The sequence below is a fragment of the Leptosomus discolor genome, chromosome 8, assembly GCF_034619465.1.
Source record: "Leptosomus discolor isolate bLepDis1 chromosome 8, bLepDis1.hap2, whole genome shotgun sequence".
Classification (NCBI taxonomy): Eukaryota; Metazoa; Chordata; class Aves; order Leptosomiformes; family Leptosomidae; genus Leptosomus; species Leptosomus discolor.
In genome coordinates, this window is record NC_141398.1 from 319,492 (window position 1) to 332,373 (window position 12,882).

Below are 12,882 nucleotides of genomic sequence, written 5' to 3' on the forward strand. Positions count from 1 at the left end.
AACTCAGAAATTTTCTTTCTCTAACTGGTTTTTCATCTATTGATGTGTTTTTTCTGGTGAGCATCAAGAACCTCGTAGGTAATATGCTGCTATCAGTGGTTCCTTCAGAATATCTGAAATGTTTATGTAGAAATGTCTATATATGAACATAAACATGTTTAAGAACAGTACCAAAATGCTGGTTTTGGTACTGTTGGATTGGGGTGGGGGTTATTTTTAAAGACACTGAAGCATATTTACACCCTTTAACAATCAATGGGGGTGAAGTTTTCTAAATAATACTGGTTTTATGGTGGGTTTGTATTTATTGTTTTAATCCTTTTTAAAAACAAACCAACCCCGTTTCGGCCAGTGGATGTCTCTGTGGTTGTGCCTGTGTACGTGCACGTGTGGGCCTGTGCCACTTGCTGTTGTCCCCAGCCAGCTCTGGGCAGAGCCCCCAGCTGAGCTCTCTGCACCTGGGGCTTCCTGCCCTTGGGGATCAAGTGGGAAGAGCCAGGGTCTGGGAGGGCAGAGGTGGTGATGTCCCTTCTTTCCTGGCTGATGTCTTTTCTCTTTCTGAATATAGCTCTTGATAGTTCAGCGGATACCCAGCATCTGAGGTGTCCTTAAAACCTGCATCACGAGGTGCCTCTCAGCTGAGATTTTTTCCCCCCCTGTGGGTGGTTCAGTGGAAGCGAGCCAGCCTTTCTCACCTAATTTTGACCCAAGGCTTCTCCATGGTTTCAAGGTCTGGGTAAAGGGAGCTACAGCCTAAGCTGGAGGCTTTCAGAGTTTGAAAGGGGTAGGAAGGGGAGTTAAACCTAAGGCTCAGTCACTGGCATAGCGTACAGCATAGATTCAGCCAAAATAATTAATGCGTTGAAAGCCTGCGGTTACTTGTGTTCTGTGACGCTCCTGACCCCGTTTGTCAATGCAGTGAAAGATTTCATAGTTAGGGTTATACCTAGCAGTTTAGCAAGAAGAATTATGTACCTATCACTTACTGCCTTCAGCAAAGTTATGTTTTGTGAGCTTGTCTTTGCTTGTACTTTGTTTTCGAATGTAGTAGTCTGTGTTAATAAACACTACCTTTAATTGAGTTTATCGAACAAGGTAAGTTTGGGAATTATTACAGGTCAGCCAATTTAAGTAAACTAAGAGGAAAACTTAAAGGAAATTTTGGAAAAGTACATTTCTCCCTTTCTTCTTACTCAGAGACCGATAACTTAGTCCTTTTAATTAACCAATACCTTTGGGCCAAAACTAGAAAAGATCTGGGCATAATCATGTGCTTTGAGGATGTTAAAAGAGAAAACTCTTAAAAATGGAAACAGTTTCTGTCCAGTATATTTTAGTAGTCTTATAAGGCTATTAAAACTCTTATAATGATCTAATTAATTTACACTTTCATTGTGAAGTATTGTCTTATTACTCTACCTGGATAATTAAACTACCGTAATGAAATGCCCCATTTTGTTTCTCGTCTGTAAGCAGAGTGCTACTGTTTGCATACTTAGTAACTCTAGGAGGAAGTTTGGTATTGCAAGTATCTTTTTTTTAATTGCAGCTGAAATTTGGGAAGATAGTTGGGAAACCTATTTTATTTCTGTTGTGAATCATCTTCCTTCTCTGCTGTCTCTCTGCTGTGGTGTTATTTTTCAAGTGTGAACCTGGGTTTCAAATTAGAGTGTTCTTTCAGTGTTAAAGTATTAGATACTTCAAATTTTGTCATGCCTCAGTTTTACAGAAGGCTGGTTTTTTTCCCCTTTTATTTTAATGCAATCCTAACACAGTAGTCTGATATTCAGTTTGCACATCAAAATGAAGGGTCAGATTGGAAAACATGTTTCAAAGGTTCTTTAAAATAGTAAGGAAATGGGATTGGGGGGAACTGGGATTTTTATATTCCAAATGACTGCCTGTAAAAATACTCTTTGAAGTGTGAAGCATCTCTTTTTCAGTATGTATTTAAAAATACTAATTAAAATATTTAAGGGAAGAGGTACACACACACATGAACTGATCAGATTTTCAGTATTGCTTTAAAACATGAGGCTACCAGCCAAAACCAGAATAATCCCAGTATGATTTTATGGGTTAGGCAGCAGTTCAATCCTAGCAGTATGATAGCAGTGCAGTTTGAGAGAAAGTAAAGTAACTTGGCTTGGCAAAACCCCTGCTTGTTTGCCTGTTAAAGGTAGCTGATATGACCTAATATGCTTATTCTGCCCTGGTAGTTTTGATTTACAAACACTGTGAAACAATATAGCATTTAAAGTGGCATAACAAAAGCTGGTCAAGTAAATTTAGTATCCATCCTTAATTTCTTTAGATTTCATTGAGACAAAGTAAGGAGTTTGTAACTGCTTTCATGGTGAAGGGTCAGTTAGAATACCGTGTGAATCTGGGTCCCCAGGTGGTAGCCCATATGAAAGTCAGCAATGCTAATACTTAGCAATAGTGAAGAGAGAGTTGAGGTAAAGATTAATAATTTCTCTTTCTTTTATGTGTATTTGAATTTTGATAAATTAAAAGATATTTTACTTTATATTCAGTCTAAATTTACCTAATGTTGTCTACATTCTCCAAGAATGCTGAAAAGTTTAAACTTTTTCATTTTTTTAAAATCTCAATTTTGTCTGGAAGGCAAGAAGAAATTGTTCAGTATCTCTCTGCTATCAGACCTACGTGTAATTCTTCCCACCAGACTTCACTTTCTTGCCCTGACGATACTGACTTTTACTTAGTCTGATTTATTTTTAATATATACGTCTGTTCTGTCCCTTTTTATTTGTTTCTTTTTATTATCTGCTGTTTCAGTTAACAGATCAGGTTCTTCCTGCTGTTATAGGTGTGGTTTCCATTTAGAGCTTACAGGAATGAACATCTACTTGGTAGCAGTTTCTTAAACACTTACTCCTCTGAAAGAGCAGCTGGAGACCTGCCCCAGAGGCATAATGTGGAGGTTGATATGCCACTCCCTGGCAAAATTCCTGGAGACTGTTGTTACCATAACAACTCATCTTCCAAGGATAAAGCCGCATGCAGAGATGGGGAAAACTTCCGTTTTCTTTGTGAATTGGTTTTGCTTTTATATGGTCCATTCTTTCACTTTTCTGATCTTGGGATTTCTCTGCTCCCTTGTTATGTTCCTACTGTAATCTTGTGGGTTTTGCTTTTCTTTCATGACATAGGTTTTTCATTTTTTTCTGCCTCTTCATACGTTTTTACCTCAAGTCTTGTTTTTCAGTCTCTTGCATCCCCCGGTCCTTTTGTTGGTTGTCACGTCCTGTTCTTGTGCAGAATACACTGAAGTCAGGAAAATGTGTTTCATCTTAAATACTCTGAATGCCTAATGCCGTATGGGTTTGCCCAATAGCCTGACGGATCTGTTAGCATCCCTTTCTTAGGCGCATGGGTTAATTCATACGTGAACGGACCTCGGGAGGTCTCCTGCCCTCCTCCTGCTGGCAACGGGGCAGCTCTGAGGTCAGACATGGCTGCTCAGGGCTTTGCCCAGCCGGGTCTTGGAAACCTCCGGGGACAGAGACGGCAGAGCCACTCTGGGCGGCCTGTCCCGCTGCTGGGCTGTCTTCGTGGTGAAAACGTTGCTTCTCATAGGCAGCCTGAGCGTCCCCCCTCTCAGCGTATGCACGTTGTTGTTCCTCCTCCTGCCACGCCCAGCTGCAAAGAGCCCATCTCCTGCTCCTGGATGACCGCCCTGCGGGCTCCAGGGACCGCCGTTAGGTGACCCGCAGCTGTCCTTGCCGCGGGCTGGAGTGGCCGTCGCTGCTTGCCTCTCCCCAAAGGGCGGGTGCTCCCGCTCTGGCCATCCTGGTGTATCGATGGCAGTGGGGTCCCCAAGCTGGACACAGTACTGTAGGTGCGGTCTGATGGGTGAAGAAGAGAAGTCGCTTCGCTGATGCACTGGCTGTGCTTCTGTCAGTGCAGCCGTTTCCCCAGGCCCGTAAAGCTCTTTATGCTTGTCAGGCAGCACACGGCCTTTTTTTGGGAGCTGAAATGACGTCCAGCTCTGTCTGGAGCTGTACCAAAATTGTACTCGTTGGCAATGGGATGGAACCGTGCAAAAGGAGCCGCTGCTAACTGCAGGTAGGATGACCCAAAATGGAGCTGGAGGGAGGTGTTTGGTTTCGTGGAGTCACTCCTCTCTGTAGGCACTCCACTTGCGACGGGCCAGCATCTCCTGGTCTCCTTTTGCAGGCTGGCAGCAGCATTCAGAGTCATGTTAGCCGCTCCTTTGCCCATCTCGTGCTGTGATAGTTAACGTAGCTGTTGCGTCTCGCATGGCTCTCTTATGATGTCAGGCTGTTTCTGGTGTCAGGTAGTTCTCTGCTGTCTGGCATCGCTCACCTTGAGAGTCCCTGCTCCTTGCCCCGGCCTTGGCTTTTGCTCTGCTACATTTACCTACTGCTCACGGGGTGATGCACAACAGATGGTAGTACATGGGCTGTTATTAAGAAATAGGAGGACAAACAATTACGTTTTGTAGCGCGCTCTTCTGCTTCTGTTTTAGCTGCAGAGAAGTTAAATGACAGGAAGGTAGCGCACGATGCAAAGCAGAGATCCATCGATGTAAATTCAGACCTTTTCCTCTGCCCAGACACTTTCCAGGACTCTGCAGAGTTGAAATGACATTCAGCAGATGGAATCGCAGAACAATTTCCCTCCCAGTTTCATACGGGAGTCATGCATTTGGAAACATTCAAACAGGATATAACTCAGAATGGAGCACTTCAGATTTTATGCATGATTTTTGTCTTTTCTGGACCCCCTTTCTCATTTACTGTGGAATTATATTTTTTGTAGTGATGCCGGTGTAAAAAATGATTTGGAAATAATATTTCTGTGATTGTGAAAGAGTCATCTGATCTATTTAAATGTACGTGTTGAGCACCAGAGACCTACATGTGTTATATACATGTACTCTTTACCACATCCATGTAACACAGAAGCAGATAGTGCAGATCCTGGATGTTCAGCCCACAAATTGGAACAGATTTTTAGTGCAACAAGCAAACAAATAAATGTCCAGTGTAGGTCAGTGATGAAGTATGATGGATTCAAAAGAAAGTGTATTGAATTGTTCCGAAAATCCATCCTCTTTGAGAGGGCTATATGTAGTTCCAAAGAAAGTAATCAGGAAAGAAGCAATGGATCCTGGTTAATCTGACTGAGCCTTTATTTAAATTAAGTGTATTTTGTGATTTAATATCTTTTCATATCTTAATACAATGAAGAGGCAGAAAAGAAAAGAAAAAAAAACCCCACAAACATTTTAAATGGTGGGTGTCTTAAATTGCATTGACAGTTTCATATAAAATAATTTACTAACATAATAAAAATGCAATCTTGTAACTGTTCCCTGTAATTTACCTAGGTAACAAATGCACTTTCCAAAAGAAGACAATGGGTTGCTCTAACATGGGTCACAGACTCCAGACAGAAACAATGTGGGTGTTCTTCCTTGTAAAAATAAGCTGTTAACATGGATGAGTTGTTACAGCCAGTACTCAGGCTGGAAGCATAGGAGAGTTCTGAAATGTCGTGTCAAGATAGGTAAGGGCTAAAGCGTTTTTAGAGAGACTAGAAGTTTGTTACTAGCAATCTGTTCTCTGATCTCTTCTGGCTGGCTAGAGGTGACTGTCCACTTCAAAGACTGGGTCTGCTGTTCAGAGGTTCTACATCCCGTGTGACAGTCCTGAATAATTACCTTGGTCATCAGCCTCTGCCTGTGTATCTTGCTTGGGTTTAGGCCATTCCTGCCTGCCGCCACAGCCTGTCTTATGTCAGTAATTTTCCTGTACTTGAGTTATGTACTAGGAATCTGCAGCATGACACTACTGAAATTAAATGACTTTTTTTTTTTTTAGCTAGGGAGAAGTGGAGTTAGACTTACTGGAATCTGTCAGGATGTTTTTCAGGTCTAAGTCCATTGTCACAGAAATGCACTAAAACCAATATAGACCAGTCCCTTAGTGCTTCTTGTAGCTCAGTCCCCTGGTATCAGGCAAGGCTTGGGCATCCTGACAGGGGTAGGAAATTGAAGCGATTTGGTACCAGCATCAAGTTTAGGATCTTCATGCAGAAAGGTGGCTTCAAGATCCTGTGAACCTCTCAGGGTGCAAATGATTATTGTAATACTTAGGAGAGGGAAAATCTTGAAGGAAACAAAGATTTTTTTAATTTTTTTTTTTTTCTAAGTGAGGGCATAAGCTGTCTTCTTCCTCTGATCCTCTTATCTTTTTGACCACATAACATGAGATTTGTTAACTCTTGGTTCCTTCAGAAGAGTCCTCTCCAACTTTTCCTCTTGCTCTTAAAGCTGATGCATTGTTCTGTATTTTTTTAAATTTTCTTTTGAAAAAAATGATAGAAACTTTTTTTATACAGTCATAATATAAAGAAGCAGACAGCTGGGGGGGTTGCTTTTCCCTCTCCCCCTCTCCGGTGTGCCTAGGCAGCATTTACAAGGTGTTGTTGGTTATTGATTTTATTATTCCAGTATATAAATAAATGTAACATGTGCTTCAAGAAGCAAGAAGAAGCTCTGAAAGTGGTGCTTTTCTTAGATGAGATGTTATACCAACACAAAACAAGTTTAAGCTCTGGGCTTCTCTGCAGACCAAGATAAACAATGAGGACGAGAGGAAGTGCGTCACATTACTTGACACAATATTTGGATGATCCTTAAGTGCTCTAGATATTTGAGCAACAGCGGCAGAAAACTAACTGTAGGGTCTTCTGCATTCTTGTTCAGTGCTGGATGTTCCTCTGTAAAGAAGTTTTGCAATTTGGTGAGCAATCTGAGACTCACCCAAGAAAACTGTGTGGAGATCAAATGCATTTCTTTTCAGCTGGGCTGATGTGGAATCTTTGAGGTGATCCAAATTCCTGACTGTGAGAGGAAGCGTTACAGAAACCGACACTGATGGGTAGCCTTGAGACCCTGGTGCAAGCCTGGCCTGGTTTGATTTTGCAGGAGTGAGATGCTGCCTTTACCAATCCTAGAAATTAATCCTACCCTGTAGCCCTTCGGGGTTATGTCCTTTTGTCAAATATTAACCAGAAGTAAAGGAGTTGGATGTCTCTGCTATAGCTATGTCAAAAAAACCCCAAGAAAGAAAAAACTTGCAGATATGAGAAAAAGTGGAATTAAAAAAACTTGGCAAAGTTTCTTGCATATAGTTAAGTAAGTATTCCACATCTTTTCTTCAACTAGTGTTCAGTTGTCATGGTTTTAGAGACTGATACAGGAAAAGATCAAGAAACCAAAGAGAAAAAAAAAAGAAGGAAAGGAAATGTGTGTGTGGGCTGCTGAGTGATGGACATACGAGGCAGAAATTATTGATGAGGAGTAGGAGAACTGAGAAATGGGCCAGGTGCGCAGAGTCCCTAGTGTGTACCACACTGAGCACCATATGGAGTGCTGCACTGAATGGTAGCACCAGTGCCTAGTAGAGAAAAGTTAACATACTAACATTGTGAAAAGTGGTAAATTGCATCATCATAGCTTAATACGGAAGGATCTACTTAGTCCGCTGGAAGAAATCAAGAAGGGTAAGGGTAGGCAAGGAATCTGTTTGCAAGAGTACTCACTGAACAGGTAATATTAGGGATTTTATTTCTTGTTGAAATTAATTTTGTTCTAGAGGGATATAAATGGGGGAAATAGGAAAACTGATTTTCAAAGTTTTTGTTGGTTTGGGTTGTCTTTAGTATTATCAAAGTTTTAGGCGAAGTATAATCCCACGATGGAAGTATTTCCATCTTTTTTTGTGGAAAGTCTAGGTAAGGCACTTACCTGTGTAACAGCACATTAAATTTTCCCTTTGTTCTTTTCTTCTTGCTCCCACAAGGTCACCAACGGTCCGGGTAGTTCCAGAAATACCATTTCGTTGTTGTGGAGAACAGTCGTGTTTTCAATGAACTAGACTGCTTTTGTCAACAAGTCTGTTGCGATACCACAGGGAGCAACTTTTGCTATAGCATTCCTTGCTTAAGAAAGTAGATCTGCCTAATGCTCTGCTGATAAAAAAGGGGCTTTTTCTTTAAGATAAATTTTCAATTTGCTTAGTCTTTTAAAACCTTCTGAAACTTTGCAAAGAGATGGTTTAAATTATTTCAAAAACATTATGATTTTTTTAGGATTTGTTTTGTCTTTTCAGTAGCTTTGGTACTTTCTTCCTCTTTAAAAAGGTTTGTTTATTTAGTTAGTTTTAAAAAATTTAAGCCACACTTAAAAATTGCTGAGATAAAGCAGCCTGGTTGCGAAGGCAAAGGTTTTTTTTTTCCTTCACATACAATAATACAAACTCTCACGTGTTCATTTTTAACTGCAAATGTTCAGTGAGTAGCAAAAATTGGCTTTGAACCCAGAATCTGGAATTTGATTAACTTCAGTTCTCTGTAGCAGTAGGGGGATAGGCTTTCACAGTATCCTTGCTCTTGCCTCTATCTACCTGCTGTGATTGTGGAGGGAAACATACAGTACAGTTTCAAAAGATGAACATGGGAGCAAAAGCTCGTGTCGCTATTTGATACTGAAAATTACATCACCAACAGAAATCCTGAGGGGCTTATTTGATAATATGGCCCCTCTGGTTGTTGGCATCAACTTGTGTCTCTCAGATGTTAGCTGGCGGGGGGGTTTTCTGTCAACCTGTTGACTTGCCCAACAGATAAAGCTAGAACTGTTTCTTCAGCATGTGTGTGGCTTGGTGTGCATGGGCCAGCAACGTGCTCTGGCCGCAAAGAAAGCGAACGGCATCCTGGCTGCGTTCGGAGGAGCGTCGCCAGCACGTTGAGGGAGGTCATCCTTTCATCCTGCCCCTCTACTCAGCACTGGTATGGCCACACCTGGATTGCTGGGTCCAGTTCTGGGCTCCCAGTACAGGAGAGAGATGGACATGCCAGAGAAGGTCCAGTGAAGGGTCACAAAGGTGATGAGGGGACTGGAGGATCTCTCCTGTGAGGAAAGGCTGGGAGTGCTGAGACTGGTTAGTCAGGAGATGAGAAGGGTCATTCGTTATATGCTCATCAGAGAGCATATTCTCTACACTGGGAGGGTTTAGAGAAGACAGAGCCACTGGGCTGTTCCCAGTGGTGCCCAGTGAGAGGACCAGAGGCCGTGGGCACACGCTGGAGGCTCCCTCTGAGCGTCAGGGAACGCTTTTTTGCTGAGAGGGTGACCGAGCGCTGGCACAGGCTGCCTGGGGGGCCATGGGGTCTGCATCCCTGGGGGTGTTCAGAACCCGCCTGGACAAGGCCCTGGGCAGCAGCCGGCGGTAGGTGACCTGGTGGGGCCAGGTGAGCCCCAGAGGTCCCTGCCACCCTCAACCATTCTGTGCTTCTCTGAAATTTGCTACTTTCTCAGAGATGATGATGGAACTGAGTGCTAAAGCTCAGTTGCTAATTTTCTCTTTTCTTTTTTTTCTGTTCATTTGCCTGGTAAAATTAGTTATGTTTCCTAACTAACATCTATAAATTGCCTTTATCCTCAGAATATCATGACTAAACCAGAAAACCTTCAGTTACTGTAAAACAAAGCATTTCAAGGTGAAAGATTTAAAAAAAAAAAAAAAAAAAATTTAATTGGCAGAAATGCTTCGGCTACCCGTGTTAAACTCTTAAAGCATTTGACTAGAAAAGAGATATCTTACAGTAACTCATGATAGTTGGAAACAGGCCCGTTTTTGTGGAAAGATTTACACAAGAGGAATGTGACTTCTGTGTGAAACTATGGATGGCTCAAAAAACGTTGCTTTAGAAAAAGAAAGTAGAAGTCAGGGAGTTTGGAAGAGGCAATTCATGTAACTCTCTGCCTCTCACACTGGAGTGATAAGAAGTTCTGTGCTGTCCGGGGGGGAGGCAGTGTGATTGCAGAGACAAAGGAAAGCTGAAATGCGTTACAACAAAACCCGCTTTCTTTTGCGTGGAGACTTTTTCTTCACTTCCCCTGCATTTTGTTCAGCTAAATCTCTCATATGGGTACTGAAAAGCAGCATGTCAGAATTTGGTGATGTTTACATTGTATCTTTCAGACATTAAGTTCCCACCAGCTAATAAAATAAAATTATATTGTTTGTTCGTTTTGTGCTGACAATATTCCTAAGTGTGTGAATGATATTGCATAAAAAAAAAGTCCTGTCAATATATTAAATAAATTAGGCTTAATGTACTGATCAACAAGAGAACCCATAAAATCGTCTTTATTGATCGCTGGACATGCATCCCCAGTTGTCTGTAGTTATGTTTTGAACAAAAATTACTGTGAAAGTTATGTAGCTTTGATTCAGGAATGCAAGATTTTTGAATCTATCATCAAAGCAGACTACTCACTTCTGTTACGTTACGTTTCATAGAAGGTTTTACAGCTTTAGACTCTACCTATTCATGTGTTTTTTATCAATGAAAAAACTTAGAAATGGAAGTAACCTTAGGGGGAAAAAAACAGATTATAGTAAGAGTTGAGTAGTTATAGTTAATATTTTTATTTGTACTATTTATACAGTGGCCTAAAAATACTTTTCTTCATTTTAAGGTAACGGAGCTGCACAATATCAAAAACATAACTAGATTGCCTCGAGAGACAAAGAAGCATGCAGTGGCAATTATCTTTCATGATGAGACATCAAAGACATTTGCGTGTGAGTCAGGTAAGTGATTGGTACTGCATCTCTAGCTTGAAGAAATCGTTACACGTCAAAGTCTTGCTCAGATGAATTAGCTTGAAACACCAGATAGAAACCCTTAGCTTAAAGGAATTTGTTGTAAACGAGAACTTTTGAGTTTGGGGCTTAGGTTTTTGGGAGTTTGGTAGGGTGTTTTTTAATATACTTTGGGAGGTGTTGGGGGTGTTACAGAGCTCTTACTTCTGTTACTTATCTTTGACTTCACACAGATGGTCTAAAGACTGGAGATTTTCAGCTAAACTTGTAAAACTGAGTGAAAAATAACTTATGGGATATTATTAAGTCAAGATGTGAAACACTGGGGTTTTTACCAAGTTTTGCTATAGGCACTTACTAAACTAATAATTATCATGCCATTGCAAATGGGAGGTAAATACCAGCTAAAACCTCAGAGTATTGTAACGCTGGATGTCAGGTAGCGTGTGGTTTGAACAGCTACATGGTACAGCAAATGAGTTAAGTTCAGAACGAGGCTTGGGCGTCATGGTGCTTAATGACGGGTAATTACGTGTGAGACACTGAACGCTGCACTGTTGAAGCGCACCGTTTTCTTGTTTGAAAACACCATTGTACATGTCTGTGTCCTAGGATATATTTTACCTCAAAAAATTTGTTTTTTAAAAAGGATGAGAAAATTTTCAATTATAAAAATTTCTATTTGTTTAGTGATATATTTTAAAATTATATCTTAATGTTATCATACAGACATTGCATGGTGTACAATACAGGTTAAATACAGTGAAACAAAATTCCAGAAACACGAGGAGGTAGGTTTAAAGTGTGTAAGGTCATGAATTAAGTGGATTTTGGATGAAGTATTGCAAACATTGATATGTACATCCCATCATGAAAGACGGATTGACAGAGTTTTGTTTGTTTATTAATTTAAATTTAAAAACACACGCATAGAAAATCTGTGGCTTTCTAGGTTCAGTTTAACAGATTATTAGATAGGTAGTTCACGTTAAAGAGTTTAATTTCTAATGTATAGAATTAATAATGACTCTATAATGTGATTGATAATTGAATAAGAACACTTTAATTAGATTTCAACAGCACTGAAATTAGTTTTGCCTATACAAACATTCCCCTTGCCCTCTAGTGAAAAGATCTTATTCCTTCCCCAGAATTATTAAGGTGCAGGTTTGAAAAGAGTGACAGCAAATCCTAACTTCAGGGTTCTTTCACCAAAGAAGGGGCAAACCTAAGAAAGTTCAACGTGTCTGGCCCACTCATCCCTTTCTTCTGTGACAAACATGCAAGTCCTTAACCTCGAACCCAGTTGCGTATGCTGCATGCGAGTACCTTAAGGTGCTAACAAGATGCCAGTATGAGATGCCCTACCTTAAGACTATGCCCTGTGCCAAGGTGTGCTTTGAGTGGATGGAACCTTGGGTGAAGTGGTGAAGCACTGAAGAGCTTGTGGGCAGAGATCAGAGGACAGACCCAACACAGGCAATATTGTAGTAGGTGTCTGCTATAGACCTTCTCATCAACAAGAGAAGGCAAATGAAGCTCTGTTGAGGCAGGTGGAAAAAGGCTCACGGTCCCAGGCGTTGGTACTCTTGGGTCACTTTGACCAGAGCAATATCTACTGGAAGGCCAAGATGTCTGGATACAAGCAATCCAGATTTCTGGAACAGATTGAAGACAGTTTCTTGATACAGATAATCAATAATGTGATGAGGGGAGATGCTCTGTTCAGGGACATGCTTGGCAGGTTCCTGTGGATAATTGTCTTGGAGGGCAAAGGGGCCCAGGAAAGCTAGCTGATCTTCAAGGACAGCATCCTTGGAGCACAAGAAGTGTCCTTCACATTCTCGGAAGACAAGCATTGCAGAAGACAAGTATGGGTGAATGTGGAGCTTCTGACTCAGCTCAGACACAAAAAGGAAAGCGCACAGAAGCAAGGATACAGAGGCATTGTCCATGTGTAGAAGAATGGAGCCAGGAAAGCTCCAGCTGAGCTGGAGCTAAAACAAGCCATGGAGGTGAAGGACAGGAAAGGTTTCGTAAAGTATGACAACAGCAAAAGGAAGGCTAAGTGAGCGTTGGGCCCATGGCTCAGTAGGGCAGTGACCCTAGTGACAAGCGGCATGAGAGAGGCTAAGGTACTCGATGCCTTTTTTTATACCTTTTCACTCGCGAGGCTCGTCCTCAGGCCTTCCGGGTCCCTGAGTGAAGTAGT

The 12,882-nt window shown here is 41.3% G+C and overlaps 1 protein-coding gene across 1 annotated transcript in view; it reads left to right on the forward strand.

Moving 5' to 3' along the window:
• DOK6 (docking protein 6) overlaps positions 1–12,882 on the forward strand; it is a 243,584-nt gene that overhangs the window by 108,054 nt on the left and 122,648 nt on the right. Inside the window, exon 3 of the mRNA XM_086469280.1 lies at positions 10,544–10,658. Within this exon, the coding sequence (XP_086325406.1) occupies positions 10,544–10,658 (115 nt within the window). The remainder of the gene's footprint in view (positions 1–10,543; positions 10,659–12,882) is intronic.